We start from the raw sequence: 14,382 nt of genomic DNA, 5'->3' as shown, positions 1-14,382 counted from the left end.
GGGGCCCCCGGTCGCTCTGGGTGTCATCCGCTTCGGCTGCGGGGTCTGGGGGTGGGGTGGGGTGGGGGTCTTGTCGGCCCTGTCCTGTGGGGGGGCATTCTGGGGGAGGGGGGGGGGGCACTATTGGTACGGGGCAGGGGGGGTTGACGGGTCGGGGTCTCCGCTGAGGCCATCGGCGGTTTCCCCGGCCGGTTGGCTGCCTCGGTCCCGTTGAGGCCTGACCGGAGCTCTTCTAGGGCCGGCGTTTGGGGGTGGGGGCCTGGGCTTGCTCCGGGTGGGGGCCGGCGCTTTCTGGCTCCCTTCTCTCTGTGTGGGGGTGGTGGTGCTGGGCCTGGGGTGTCTGCGCCTCCGGGGGTGGGGCCCCGGGGCTGGGTGGGCCTGGCCCCCTTGCTGGGGGGGGGGCGGGGGACGGCTGTTTGACCACCGGGGGACAGTCTATCATCTGTCCCCAACTTACCCCCTTCCTCATATAACCTCATAATAGGGTGAGGGGGTGGGGGGCTTAGCCTGCGATGAGCCTTGGGGGGGGGGTTTACTAGGCAGTGACCCCCCGCCTGTGGTTGCCGTATGGAGTGGGCCCCCCCTCTTTCGGTTTTATTTGCACCTTAGACATGTAGGGCCCTTGGTAGGGGGGGTGCTTGGACATCACTGCCAGCAAGCAGCGGATGTCCTCCTAGCACCCTACCCGCCAATTTTAACCGCACCTTAGACATTTAGGGCCCCTTGGTGGGGAGGGTGAGGGGACGTCACTGTGAGTAATCAGGAGACGTCCCCTTAGTGCCCTACCCGCCAATTTTAACCGCACCCCCCTTAGTACACACACCCCTCCCCCCTCAATATATACATCCCAACATAAACACACACACATGCACACACACACTCTCTCAAACACACATACACGCACACACATTTTGCAAGGAAGGTGGGACCTAGGACCATCTGTCCCCTGCCTCTTCCCTGGTGGGGGGTACGGGCCCCTTTGCAACGGCGGCTGTGTCCCCGGGGTGCGGGCTTCCCGGGCCCGGCGGTGCTCTCTCCGCGCGGTGGGGGGGTTCACATTACATCTGAGCCGGGGGTGTTCGTGTCCCTGGGGGGTGGGTTCTGGTCCTTGCTCCTGAGTGCTGGGCCCCGCCAAATTTCCAACTGTGGCCGAGCCTGGTCGGGCCACATTTACAACACCCCTTGTGGGCCCTCTTTTTTCCCCGGGGTTCCCCCCTTCTGGGCGGGGGCGGCGGGCCCCTGCCTCGCTCCTCCCTGGACCAACCGTGGGCCGGGCGGATGGCTGCCTGGAGTGCGGAGTGGGTCTCCCTTGGGGGGTCCTGGCTCGTACCTGGGGTTGGGGCGGGGGGATGCCCGGAACTCCTGGGTGGTGGTGGGGTGCTCGTCTGGGGCTGTGGGCGTCCTTCTCCGGTGGGGCCCTGCGTTGGGTTCTCCCGGCGCGGCGGGGGGGCTGCTCTCCTGGTTGGGCTGGGGCGGCGCCCTCTTTCCCTCCGTGCCTCCCTGCTCTCTGGCTCTGGGGGCCTTGCGGCGGCCCTGCTGGCCCTGGCCTGGGTGGCGGGCTTGGTCGCCCGGGCGGCGGTTGTTCCCTGCCGGTTCCCGTGTGGCGTTGGGGGGATTCCGGCTGCCGCTGCTGGTGCGGTGGGGGTCTTGGGGTGGGGATGGCTGGGCACTCTCCCTCCTTCTTTTCACGTTCCACCATCCATTTTAGAAGAACATAAACACTCACCTGAGCACAGGTGTTAGCTCAACAGACTGAATGACTGAAATATTTCACACTAGTTGGTTTTAAGGCATAAGTATGCGTGTGAACACTATCTGTTTTGTGCACATGTCGACAGGTGGACATTTTTGCAACTAACAGGTGTGTTTATAACATTTGAGTGTGTGTGTGGACAGGCTCCGCCCTTTTTTTTTTTGTTTTTTTTTACATTTGAACCTTACCATAATGATTAACAACCAGTAAACTTGTTGCTTTATGCTGCTTCATGGTCTTATCCCCCTTCCCCTCCTATTATCACCCCCTACCCCCCCTCTCTCTAACGTCCCTCTCTCTTCTTCCCCTCTTTCCTTTTCCGTCCGGTCCAACACCAAAGATTTCAGACATGTTTGAAATTAATAAAGTTTGGCCTCAATTACAAAAGGGGTTTATTCAGACATACCTTTGGTTTGTCTGAAGATTAATAACCCCTCTTGTTAAAGTAAAATATGTCCAACCCAAGAGGCCCTCAGCTCTCATCTGTCTGCCTAGCTGTTGGACAGGACAAGTTAAAAAAAAAAAAAAAAAAAAAAAAAAAAAAAAGATTTGGAGGAGAATCCGACCCCAGCAAGCCTGCACTCCCACTCCCCAGGAGGTAGAATAGTGTTTTAGATTTCAGGCTTTAGATTTTAGTCACATTCACCGGTACGGAGGTCGACTGGGAGCTGCAGGTTTTTGGGTGGACAGGTCCGTGGAGGGTCATGGAGAGGAACGGCTGCATCTTGCATTGGAACGTACCATTGTTGTGTGTGTGCTAAGTGTATCATGAAGTATTCACCATTTATGTCGTACAGGTGATGCTGTCGCACGGTGTCCTTATGGACACACTCTAATCATTGGTAAGGTGTGAGTATTGGCTCCTTATGGACCACACGCAAATGCTGCCCAAGGCGTGCACGTGATACGCAAGAGACTGTAGGACCCACGTAGGACGTCAACACCAACTACACTAAGTCCAATTTCCTCATTTCTAACAGTCCGGCTGCACGCAAGAAGTGTGGACTTATCACGTGGACAGCTTATCAACAACTTATCTGCAGGATTTACAAGACACGCCTGCGTCTCACCCTTACGCAGGCGTAGAGCTTAAGTGGTCTCTACGCCCTGTCGCCCACAGCATGTAGATAAAAATGTAATATGTGAGGATGTCTACACCGACAAGACATTTCTAACCCTACATTCACATCGGGCATGTGTGGCGTGTTCAAGAATGCGCACATAGCGCATTTTTGAACACGCCACACATGCCCGATGCGCTATGTGCGTGATCATGTTTACATCGGTTGGCACTTCTTTGTTTTGAAAAGGACGTAACCCCCACGTCACAACCAAATCAGAATCCCTCATTGGTCAAAGCTGATCGTTTTCACGATAGAAGTCAAAAGTTCAACTGATTGAACTTCTATTGTGCGATTGGTGAGCGCCCAATCGATTTGTACGCAGAGCCTGAGACTGGACTGAAAAACTTGAGTAGGAGTACTTTCTATTTATGTATTTGTCCATATATCTTCAGTGAACAAGACGTATCACAGAGAAGAACTTCACTCTGTGATGATTCATGTGTGTTAAAATAAACACATGTGAACATGGAGTGAATGGGGGGGGGGGATAAAAGGCCTCTTCATGGTAAAACCCATTCATCCAGCTTCCAGCTCCTTATTCAGCCTCTTCTTCCTCATTCAGATGAAAAAAGCTTTTAAAAATGGAGTTTGGGCTCCAAAGACACTTTGATGCCTGGACAGTATGGAACAAAAAAAACAAAAACATAAAACACGGATGCTTTTTAGGCTATTAGTCACACGTTTTGAAGCAGCAGGCTTTTTCTGTCAAGTTATTGAAAAAACAAGACGTTTCTGTCCAGATACAGACAGCAATAAGATTTTCTGATTACTGCAGTTTTTATATAGAATATATGTAAAGATCAGAAACTATAATGTTTTGCTTTCTGTATTTTTTTTCCTTCAACCTTGAACTGGTTAAAGGAAAGAGTTACTACATCTAAATATTATCATTACGTTTTACTTTTGTTAAAAAAGAACTTTTTACCGTCAGAATTTTGTTCCTCTGGTGCAGGTTTTACGTGTTTGCTAACAATAAAGTCTCTTTCAGTATGTTTTTTAAAAGAGACCCAATATGAAATGAAACATTAACATAAAGAATTTTACCAAAGTTTATTTTATCCAAAGAAACTTTTGAAGGCAGCGTGGTTTTGAAAAAAAAAAATGAAATGTCAATAATATTTTCACATTCCGGACATTTAAAAAAAAAAAAAAGAGAGAAAAGCCTTCATGCACTAAATCCAGAGATGTTTTTTTCTTAAATTCTTTATTGCTAAATTGTTATGATGTAAAAGTAATTGTAACAAGAAAACGACATGACTACTTTTATTTTAATTAAATGTGTTTGGACACTAAAACTAATTCAAAGGCTAAAGGTTTTATGGAACTTTTCTACCCTCGAAAAGATGAGAAACCAAAGCTGCAGCTTTGAAGACACTCGTTTTTTTTCCTTTTTCCAGAGGACATGAAAAAGAAAGATGGCAGCTCTTTTCTTGTTAGCTTTTAAAGGCTGTGTGGATCTGACACTCAGACTGTTCACTGCTCACACATTTCTGGATTCAGTGCTTCATGTGTGCTAAATCCAACCTCCTTTTTCAGTTCCTGGATGTGCAGAATTTAAAATGAATCAAAAATAAGTAAACATTGCAGTTCTTCAAATGGCCACTAGGGGGCCTTTTTAGCACACGTTTGTCTGCTAAAAAGTCACATTTTTACACGACGCTGAAGTTGGCTTCCGATTCACACCTTCCGATTCGCGAAGGCACTAAAGAAATATTCCGCTGCATTTTTCGCATTAAGATCACCCAAAACCGGGTCCTGTTCAAAAACCGCTGGACCTGGACTGCTCAAACCTGGATTAAATTATACATTAGATACTAAAGAACACATTAAATATAGTTTCTGATTTGTGAAAACTTCCTCTGATTTGTGAAAATGTGAAATAGGTTGATTTTTATAGCATTTTACGCACTGAGTCTCAAAATTTCAACATACAAAAGAAACTGGGAAACAGATGTCAGATTGGACAAATAGTTATGGTCATGGTTAGCATGTACCCCTGATTTAAGTTTTGTTTTTTTGTTCAATATTTCTTGGTTTGTTTTCTGATTTACTTTAAAGTCCCTGTTATGGTGTTTTCCTTAAAGTTGTCCTTCCCTTGTCCCCATTATCCTTAAATTGCATAAAATTCGATGAAATGATACTATTTCCCACAGCGGTGTTTGAACAGGACCCGGCCTGAAGTGGACTTAGTGCGAAAAATGCGATTAAAAATCAACCTATTTCAAATTTTCACAAATCAGAGGAAGGTTTCACAAATCAGAAACAGTGTTTATTGTGTTCTTTACTATCTTAGTTATAATTTAATCCAGGTTTGAGCAGTCCAGGTCCTGCGGTTTTGGAACAGGACCTGGTTGGAAGTGGACTAAGTGTGTAAAATGGGATAAAAAATCAACCTATTTCACATTTTCACAAATTAGAGGAAGGTTTCACAATTTATAAACTGGGTTTAACGTGTTCTTTACTATCTAAATTATTATTTAATCCAGGTTTGAGCAGTCCAGGTCCTGCGGTTTTTGAACAGGACCTGGTCTAAGGTGGACTCAGTGCGTAAAATGCGATAAAAATCAACCTATTTGACATTTTCACAAATCAGAGGAAGGTTTCACAAATCAGAAACTGTGTTTAATGTGTTCTTTAGTATCTAATGTATAATATAATCCAGGTTTGAGCAGTCCAGGTCCAGCGGTTTTTGAACAGGACCCGGTTTTGGGTGATCTTAGTGCGAAAACTGCAGCGGAATGTTTCTTTAGTGCCCTCGCGAATCGGAAGCTGTGAATCGGAAGCTAACTTCAGCGTCGTCATTTTTACAGCAGCAGTAAAAGCAGTTTTTAAAACTTAAAATAATTTTTGCCTTTTTTTCTATTCACCTTTTTATTCATTTAGCTTAATGTTTATTTAAGCTGAACTTTGTGCAAAAGGAAATGCCGAATTAAAATTCTCATTTCCGTCCTGTCAAATTGACATTTGTTAGAAAACTGTTGAGTTGGGCGGAGTCACGTTCGGTCAATATGGTCGCCCTTCTCCAAGCTTCACTTTGGCCCTCCAGGTTCTGTGATGTCAAATATTGTCTGTTGAGTTTATAAATATATCCTGAACTGAACATCCAGAATATCCTGCTGAGAGGTCAGTAATGTAAACGAGCAGTTTGACTGGTTCAGAGTTTATTTCTATTAAAGGAGTGGAGCCTGGAAGCTCCTCTTTTAATTGTTAGTGACCAGAGAAAATGGGAATTTGGGGAAAACTCTCCACTCTGTATACGTACCCACGCAGAGCCTCCTTGTTGTTGATGAAGCGGAAGTGGGCGGGTTCACAGATGAATCCCGTCAAGCCGCAGGCCTCGACACAAGACTGTCCCTCTTGAGACGCGAGCAGCCGGAGGGAGCTGAGGGGAGGCCAGGCGGTCGGCGCTCTCACATCGGATGCCCAGACCAGCGCTGTGGAGTTCTGCAGAGGCACAAACAGAGGTCCTGTTGTCCTGCTGCCAGGGCCAGATCCTTTTCTGGACAGGTTGGCGGGAATGAAAGGAGGATCCGCTGCACAGAAGTCCTGGAAAAGAAACCAACTCAATCAGTTCGTGCTTTCGCTTTGTTGTGGAGAGACGTCTAAAAGTCAGACGTCAGGGCATGAACATGTGGTTCCATCACATCCCTAAATAAAACTGTCGGCAGCTCTCTGAACTACCGTCACTCCTCAACCGTTGAATTATTGACATCATTCCAACAGACTCTGAAGCAGAGAAAAGCAGCTTTGTGTTACTAAGGTGCTGCTTAAATACTTCAGTACCATAACGTGTTGCATATCAGTGCAAGGCTGCTTTTTACTGAATTTTTTAAACCCTTGATTTTCAAACAGCTAAATTTTACGCCCCAAAATGTCATTTCCTGTCTCACATATTTCAGTGTTTTTTATTTAGAGACTGATCATTTTGATGGCCCGATGTAAAAATATTTGATGGGAAAGAAGTTGTTTTTTTTGTCTCCCTAGAACAACGAGTCGATCTGAGAACACGTCGATAGTCCAGTCAATCAAATCCTCATCCTCTTGTGATTTTTGTGAGAACGTAAGGAGGTTTGAGTCACATGAGGGGATCGTCACCTGATTCTGAATGTAGGCGTGAACCCTCTCCAGCATCCCCTCACATGTGTACTCATAAGGCAGATAGGGCTGCACCTGAAAACAAAAACAAACCAAAGACATTTTCTCACATTAAAGTCAACTTTGGCTTCGCCTTTGATTCATTGTTCACATTAATTCCGACGAAGCGGCTCCTCTTCTTGTTAATTTCCGCATGTGAATGTGCGCATTGTCATGTTTCTGTGAGGCGTAATCACAGCGAGTCGCTGCAAAGGAAATTCATTAGGCCTCATTTGCATTCCAATGCATCATCCGTGTCTGTGATGTGCCAGTTTTCATGACTAAAGCTCACTTTTGATTGGCCTAATTAGCTTCGAGCAGAAAAGATTAGATATCTTTTGTGCTGCTCTGTGACACCAAGATGTTCACGCTGACGGACCGAATAAAGCTGCATGAATGCCGTCAGAGGCAGCACTGTTCAAAGTGAAAAACCAACTTTAACAAACTGTGAGCAGTAAATTGTGCCTTTTAAAAATGATTTTTTGAGTATCTTCTGTTTTCATCATCTAACTCTGATGGATCTAAACATGACATGAGGTCACAGAGGTTGGAGGAGGAATCCGTCTAATGTTATCTCCATGCTAATATAATAAAACAGCTTCTCTGTGTGGCCAGAAAATGATTTAAGCAGCCTTTCTGTAAAGCTGCCTTCACACTGTGGAGATGACAGGGATTCCATTATATTTTATGCTCTTTGATTATGGATTTACTTGATTCTTTCTATTCGTGGGTGGCAATAACACCTGTGAACTGAACGAGTGCTGAAGTCAGCAGAAGGTTATCTGTGTCGCTGTTTTCTTGTCTGCGCCGAGTTGACATCTGTGGATTGCGGACATGATCATCCTTGACTGGCGGGAAGAAAAAAAAATCGGCATGCTTGTTTGGCTTTATGCAGTCACCAGAAAACGAAACATCAAATAAGCGCAGGACTCTCCGACGCAAAAGATACAAATCTTTAATACAAAACTGTTATTAAAATACCTAAGCTAACAGAAACACACAAAAAAAAAGAACTACTATTACAATCACGCCAAGCCCACACCGTTAAACCCAACCGGCGCGTTTTCCGTCCCGGCACAAGCGGTCTCAATGCCACGCCCCACAGTGTCAGCCACTGATGGCGCTGTCCGGGGCGGCAGGAAGCCGAGAGGGGGGACCCGAACAGACAGCGCTTAATCCGGCTCAGCCACGCTGCTCTAGCGCGCGGACGGACGGACGACAGTCGTCTGAATCTGCGTATGAGGCACACGCAGCGGCTCCTCAGCAATGGTGCCCCGAGAGGTCACCGGGTCGGGCAGAGCAGTGACGGGATCAAACAGCGACAGGAGTCGCATGAGCAGCCAAAACCGCCTGTGATCCAAGATACAGTTAGGGTGGAAACGCAGCCAATCAGCGCCTCATGCTGCAGCAGGGCAACCATCAACATTGCTGAGGGGCATTTGCAGCTACCCTCAGCAATAAAACCCCTCGCTGAGGCTGTGCTCAGCTGGTCCAACCTGGGGCAGGCAATATTTAAAGCAAGTTGATATTTTCATGACACGGTTCAAATAAACTAAATATGTTGGTAACATATTTGAGAGTTGATCTACTCTACAGGTGTACAATAAATTTACTAGAATATTGAAGAGAAGAAGTAATGAAGTAATGACACACGGTTATCAAAATTAAGTGACTTTGGAACAAACCATTCCTGAATTATGGGGGGGGGGGGGGGGGTTAGTGGTTAACACAGTTTTCAATTTGATAAATAGATTTTTAAACACTTTGTCACATTTTAGTATTTTGAATAAATAGTTACATGAAAACAATTAATTTAATTGTTATTATAAAGAGCAAAAACTGACATTTAGGAAATTGCATGGCATGAAACCAACTAGTTCCACTTTAGGGTAAGAATTATTTGAAGAAATCTATTGACTTTTTATATTAAATAAAAGAGAAATGTGTCCCAGTAACAATGGCCATTGGCTGAGGTTAGTTGGTAAAATTGATAAATAAAGCCCTCGGAGACAAGACAACTTACACTCTTAATTACAGAATCCCTCCTAAATGTTCTATTGGTTAACGGCTCCTCCAGCTTTCACATCGCTGTCGGCTCTCTCCGACTCCACACCGATTTCAGAAGAGCACTTAAAGCACAAGTTGACTGAATGAGTCCAGCAGGGAATAAGTGGTAAATTTGTCTCTGTGATGCTTGGCTCTCCAAACACTAAAAGCTGCAACTATTTTTTATTACTCCTGGTTTTAGTCGGTGAAGAGGAGATCAAATGTATAAACATTGTAAAACATGTTTTCTTCTTCAGGTTGAAGCTTTATTACGTCCTTGATTAAAGATTTTGAGAGATCATTGACGTGAGATCAAATTATTTCTCATTCTACATTATGACACAAAGACAAAGGATGCTATGAGAGTTAAGGCTTATTTAAGACTGATGGCTGTTCTCATTATTTGTTATTAAAGCTGTACACGGTTGCTGCAACAACCCACTTTCCCCAGCTGGGATCAATAAAGCATCTGTATCTTTACCTTATCTGAAAAGTTAAAATAAAATCACTTCTGCTGCTTCTACTGACACACAAAAAACACATTTTGAACTTTTTATTATTATTATCGTTTTAATTACTTTTACATTTTTTATTTTTATTTTTTAAACTTTTCCTGTCCAACAGCTAAGGACACAGATAGGAGCTGAAGGCCTTTTGTGTTGGACGTATTTTACTGTTACTACAGGAGGTTTGAACTTTAACTTCAATCATTTAATCAACAAAAAAACAAAACACTTAAATAAATTCTGTCTGAAGCTAATATAAAAGAATCCACCACTTCATCCATTACTGACCAGACAGGGAATATTCCACATCATCCCATTTAGATACGATAAGATAAGAGAACATTCAGATCGTTTTACAAGGATTTAGACTCAAACTAAAGCAACAAGTCATTTCTCGATAATAATTAGTAATTTCTTAATAATTTAAAAGTTCCAAATTCTATAAAGATGAAATCTCACAGATCGGAGTCAAAGCTTCATGAAGCTCCAGGGCCAATGGCCTTCCTGCTCAAATCCACAAAGACTTCTGGGAACTGTGGGTGTCGGTTAAATCATAGCATTTATTTAGAAAGGCCAAACATTATTCAACATGAATTCAGTTAACGTAAACCTTCTTTCACAGCAGAAAAAGGTTCCTTCAATCCACCATTTTACTCAATATAAGTAAAACATTTGGAAATAAATTAGACAAGTGAGTTAATCAAAACAAAGGCTTCATTAAGCTGATAATGTTTGGTTTATAATAACAGATTTGGCTTCTGCCAAAAATCAGGAAAACACCACAGTGTGTCAGGACCTGGAGGCCTGAGAGAAACTTAAACAAGTCAAGTATGTAGGGAGGCGCATCGACAGAATGACCGGGAAAGCAGAGACTTAAATAGACTGAGGACAATTACCTGAAATGAAGACAGCTGTGGACGATCATCAACCTGAACCTGGTGTGACTGACAGGAGGTCGAATTAAAAAACTGAACCTTACAGGAACCAGAGAAAGAAAACAGACAAGTCCAAGAGCACAATCCTACCGGAGTGAAATGTCAATTGATGACAAAAAAGTCTAAATTATATTTTATTTTATCCTGCAGCAGTCGTCCTGGACTGAAGGACCAGATCATTTGTACAATTCTTTGTTCTTACTGCGCCTTTGAGCAAACATTTGACCACATACCAGAAAACTCACCCAAATCTGCACGCAACCAGAACACGGGGAAAGTGAATTTTGGGTCAGAAAGTGAATGACCCCTCCTAAAAAAGATGACAACGCAGAGGGAGAAAATGTAAAAACAAAAATGAATGAAAGAGGAAAAAAAACTTTAAAAAGGGCCCAAAAATAAAATGTCAAAATCCACTAAAAAACAAAACAAAACAAACAAACAATTCAAAACCACAATTACAAAAAACAAAGAATAAAATAAATAAACAAAAAGACATAAATAAATAAACAAAATAATTATACAAACAATTTACTGTGCTACCAATCTATGTTCAGCAAAGACATTAAACACATCATTCCTGTTAATATATTTGAAAGTTTTTTTAGGTCAACGACATGACATGTTCTAGGAAAAGTGACCAAATTTCTGAAAATTTAGACCCAGAGCCCTAAAGAGAATGATTTTTCCCAGCTTAATAAAAGAAAGTGAATCTTTTATCCATTGCAAATGAGTGGGTGGCCAGAGATCTTTCCAGTGCATCAAGATAGTCCGCCGGGCAAGTAGTGTCAGAAACGCTACAAGATCCTCAGGCCAAGGAGAGAGGGAATGATTGTCCGGAAGTACACCAAAGACGGCTGTCGTTGGGGATTGCTGTACTCTGACGTTCCAGACAGAGGATAGAGAATCAAATACCGAGTTCAAGACATCAGAAAGCGACGGGCATGTCAAAAACATATGAGTGAGACTTGCAGGGCCTAGATTACACTTTACACAGTTAGGATCAGCACCAGGAAAAACTCTGGCAAGTCTGCTTCTAGACCAATGAACCCTATGAACCACTTTACATTGAGTACATATAGTGCCGGGCACATATTGATGAATTCGCCCAAGCACAGATCTCCACTGATCATCATTTATGTCCACATGAAGCTCTTCTGACCAAGCCACACCTAGATGGTCAGATGTTGAATCAAGGGTGGATAGTAAGAGGTTATACATTTTTGATATTGGACCCTTCCGAGAGGGGTTGATCCCCATGAAAGTATCAGTCATTGTGGCTACTGGGACACTGGAAGGGTGAGGGAAGTGACGACAAATAAAATTATGAGCCTGCAGATACCTGAAGAAGTGAGTGTTGGGTAGATTAAACTTTTTAGATAGTAATTCAAATGAAGCTAAAGTTCCTTCTGTGTAAAAGTCTTTTACTGAAACTCGGCCACGACTTCTTCACAGGGCAAAAGTCTTATCAGTAAATGGTGGAGGAAACAGGGGGTTAACCCTTGTGCTATCCTTGGCACTTTACCATTGGGAGTTGGGTCATCTAGACCCACTAGACAGTGCTCTGAACCTTTTTTCTTCAATGATTTGTGATCTTCACTGGTTTCCATGGATTACATGACATCTTTCCACCTTTATCCACCTTTGTCATGGTAGGGAAAACAGGTCAATGTAAGGGTGGGGTCATCTAAAGATAGCACAAGGGTTAAGATAGAGTGGCGACATGAGAGATGTTTTTTGGATTCCAAAGTGCTGTTTGACTTGTGTCCATACAAAAAAAATCATCTTTGTTAGCTTCTACACATTTACACTCTTAGGGATTTTGGTCTATTGCCATCTAACTCGTCGAGAGCATCATTGGGAAGAATGTTGGTTTTTAAATTTTGTAGACTTTCAACAATGTTAGCAAGGCAAGCTCACAAAAGTGTCGTTCCTTGTTGCACGCACATGTCTTCCAGAATATTGTGAAAATGTAGTTTATGAATCGTTGGCTCAAACGATATAACATACGATATGTACATTTTAGGAATGTGGGTGTGGTTTATCCATCCTTCCGTCCATCCATCTATCTATCTCACAGTGCCACGATATCACGTTAAGTGTTTCATAAAATGTCACTTTTGTAAAATGTTGCATATCAAAAGCCGCTTTCCTCCGCTTTAGAATACGACGAAACTAATTTCAGTGCGTAAACGGTTGACGAGTTGTGGTAGTGGAAAGAATGTCAATGTTGGGGGTGAGGGGACATGATGGGAATTTGAACCCCTAACCAACTATATAGCAGATGGAAACTCAACATGACTTTAAAGCATGTAGAGTTTACTCATGTCTATAAGAATTCACAGTCAGTTTTCAGGGAACACCTTTGAGGGTAGGGGGCCGGCTAACAGGCGCAGAAAATCCTGTTAATCTCCTCTGTGTGCTGAAGCAGAAAATAAACACAAACAGGAGGGATGCACGAGCCTCCAGAGGAAGAAAAGCAGGCGTGCCAAGTCCTCGGGTCACGTCTCATGTGCGGCTTGACTAAACCAGGAAGAGGGAGGCCTACGGAGCATGCTCACTGACAAGTGTGTCCTTGGGTGAGGGTAAAAAGGCCTGCAGTAGACGCGTGCTGTCAGCCATAAACAGGTTGGTCCAGCGGAGGACCACCTAACAGACAAGCAGATGTCAGTCATGCTTGACTGTTTATTAAGCAGGTTTTTAACCCTTCGTGGTCAGTCTGCTTCCTTCTATAGTCATAAAAAATACATTTTTAAACACTTTATACATTTTTGTAAAAATATCTTTTATCTAGGTGTTTAGAAAATGTTTGACAATCACTTCAATCAAACCACACAAAGAACACGTAAATCAACGTAGAACACGAACTGTGTGTAGTTATTGCGTTCTTTATATGCAATTCATTAGTGATTCCTGAATCAATTAGGCAATTTTAATGCGATATGTGCGATATCAAAGTTACAAATTGGATGTACATGCGTGAAAACTCTGTTAGACATACCTGGAACGGTCGCGAGATGCAACAAGTTTTCGTATGCGTCGTGCAAAAATCCCACACAACTGTGTAAAATTTGCATAATTATTGCGTATGTTTCTCTTTTGGCTTTTCCCATCAGGGGTCGCCACAGCGAACGAGTCGCATGTTTTATGCCGGATGCCCTTCCTGACGCAACGGTCTCAAAGCAACTGGCGTTGGGACAGGCACAGAAGTAGAGAATGGAACAAGGAGCAGCCCGGATTTGAACCTGGGTTTCACGGACGGAAGGCGCCGCAAACCAGCACGAGCTAAACCGGCTCCCTACATAATTACTGCGCATAAACTATGTAAAATATGCGTAAACTGCCTAAATTTTAACAGACCAAAACAGTTTCAAACTGAATTAGTGCAAAGACCCGTATATCACGCATGTATCACAAAAGACAGAAAATTTCACAAGTGGACAATGCAAATTTAGGTTGTGGCTTTGTGACACAGCCTTCAGATTAAGAGCAGCGGTTGTTCATCAAACATGAGCTTCTAAAAACAAACATGAAATCCAGGCGGGAAGAAATATAATATATAATAAACACACGTGTGCCAACCCCCAGCAACTTTACGCACTCACACGTGTGTGTCTGCATTCGCCAACATCAAAGACATTTCTATTTAGCTGTAGGCTCTTTTTTCCTCTTTACTCTGTGACCCAGAGGGAGTTTATGGAGTCTCGCAGCGGCAGGAGTCAGAACAAAAACTAGATCCCATCTGCAGTCAATAGCTGGTTTTGACAAGAACAAATACAGTTGAGATGATTAAAGTGGGACTTCACAGTGCAAAGGTAGAAATGCAGCAAAGCTCATGAGCTGTAGGTCAATCCAACCCTTTGAACGCCGTTTGGAATCAAAACGTT

General features: G+C 43.6%; 1 protein-coding gene across 2 annotated transcripts in view; it reads right to left on the bottom strand.

The window, feature by feature from the left end:
* The window catches only part of mgat5b (mannosyl (alpha-1,6-)-glycoprotein beta-1,6-N-acetyl-glucosaminyltransferase, isozyme B), a 161,068-nt gene that overhangs the window by 3,092 nt on the left and 143,594 nt on the right, over positions 1 to 14,382 (bottom strand). For both annotated transcript variants that reach the window (XM_023954032.1, XM_023954031.1), the window contains exons 16-17: positions 6,973 to 7,047; positions 6,140 to 6,423 (exon numbers count right to left, since the gene is read on the bottom strand). In XM_023954032.1, coding sequence (XP_023809800.1) covers positions 6,140 to 6,423; positions 6,973 to 7,047 — 359 coding nt within the window. The remainder of the gene's footprint in view (positions 1 to 6,139; positions 6,424 to 6,972; positions 7,048 to 14,382) is intronic.

This window comes from Oryzias latipes, chromosome 1 (genome assembly GCF_002234675.1).
Source record: "Oryzias latipes chromosome 1, ASM223467v1".
In the NCBI taxonomy this organism is placed as follows: domain Eukaryota; kingdom Metazoa; phylum Chordata; class Actinopteri; order Beloniformes; family Adrianichthyidae; genus Oryzias; species Oryzias latipes.
The sequence above is the reverse complement of the archived record's forward strand: the minus strand, read 5'-3'. Positions and strand labels throughout refer to the sequence as shown.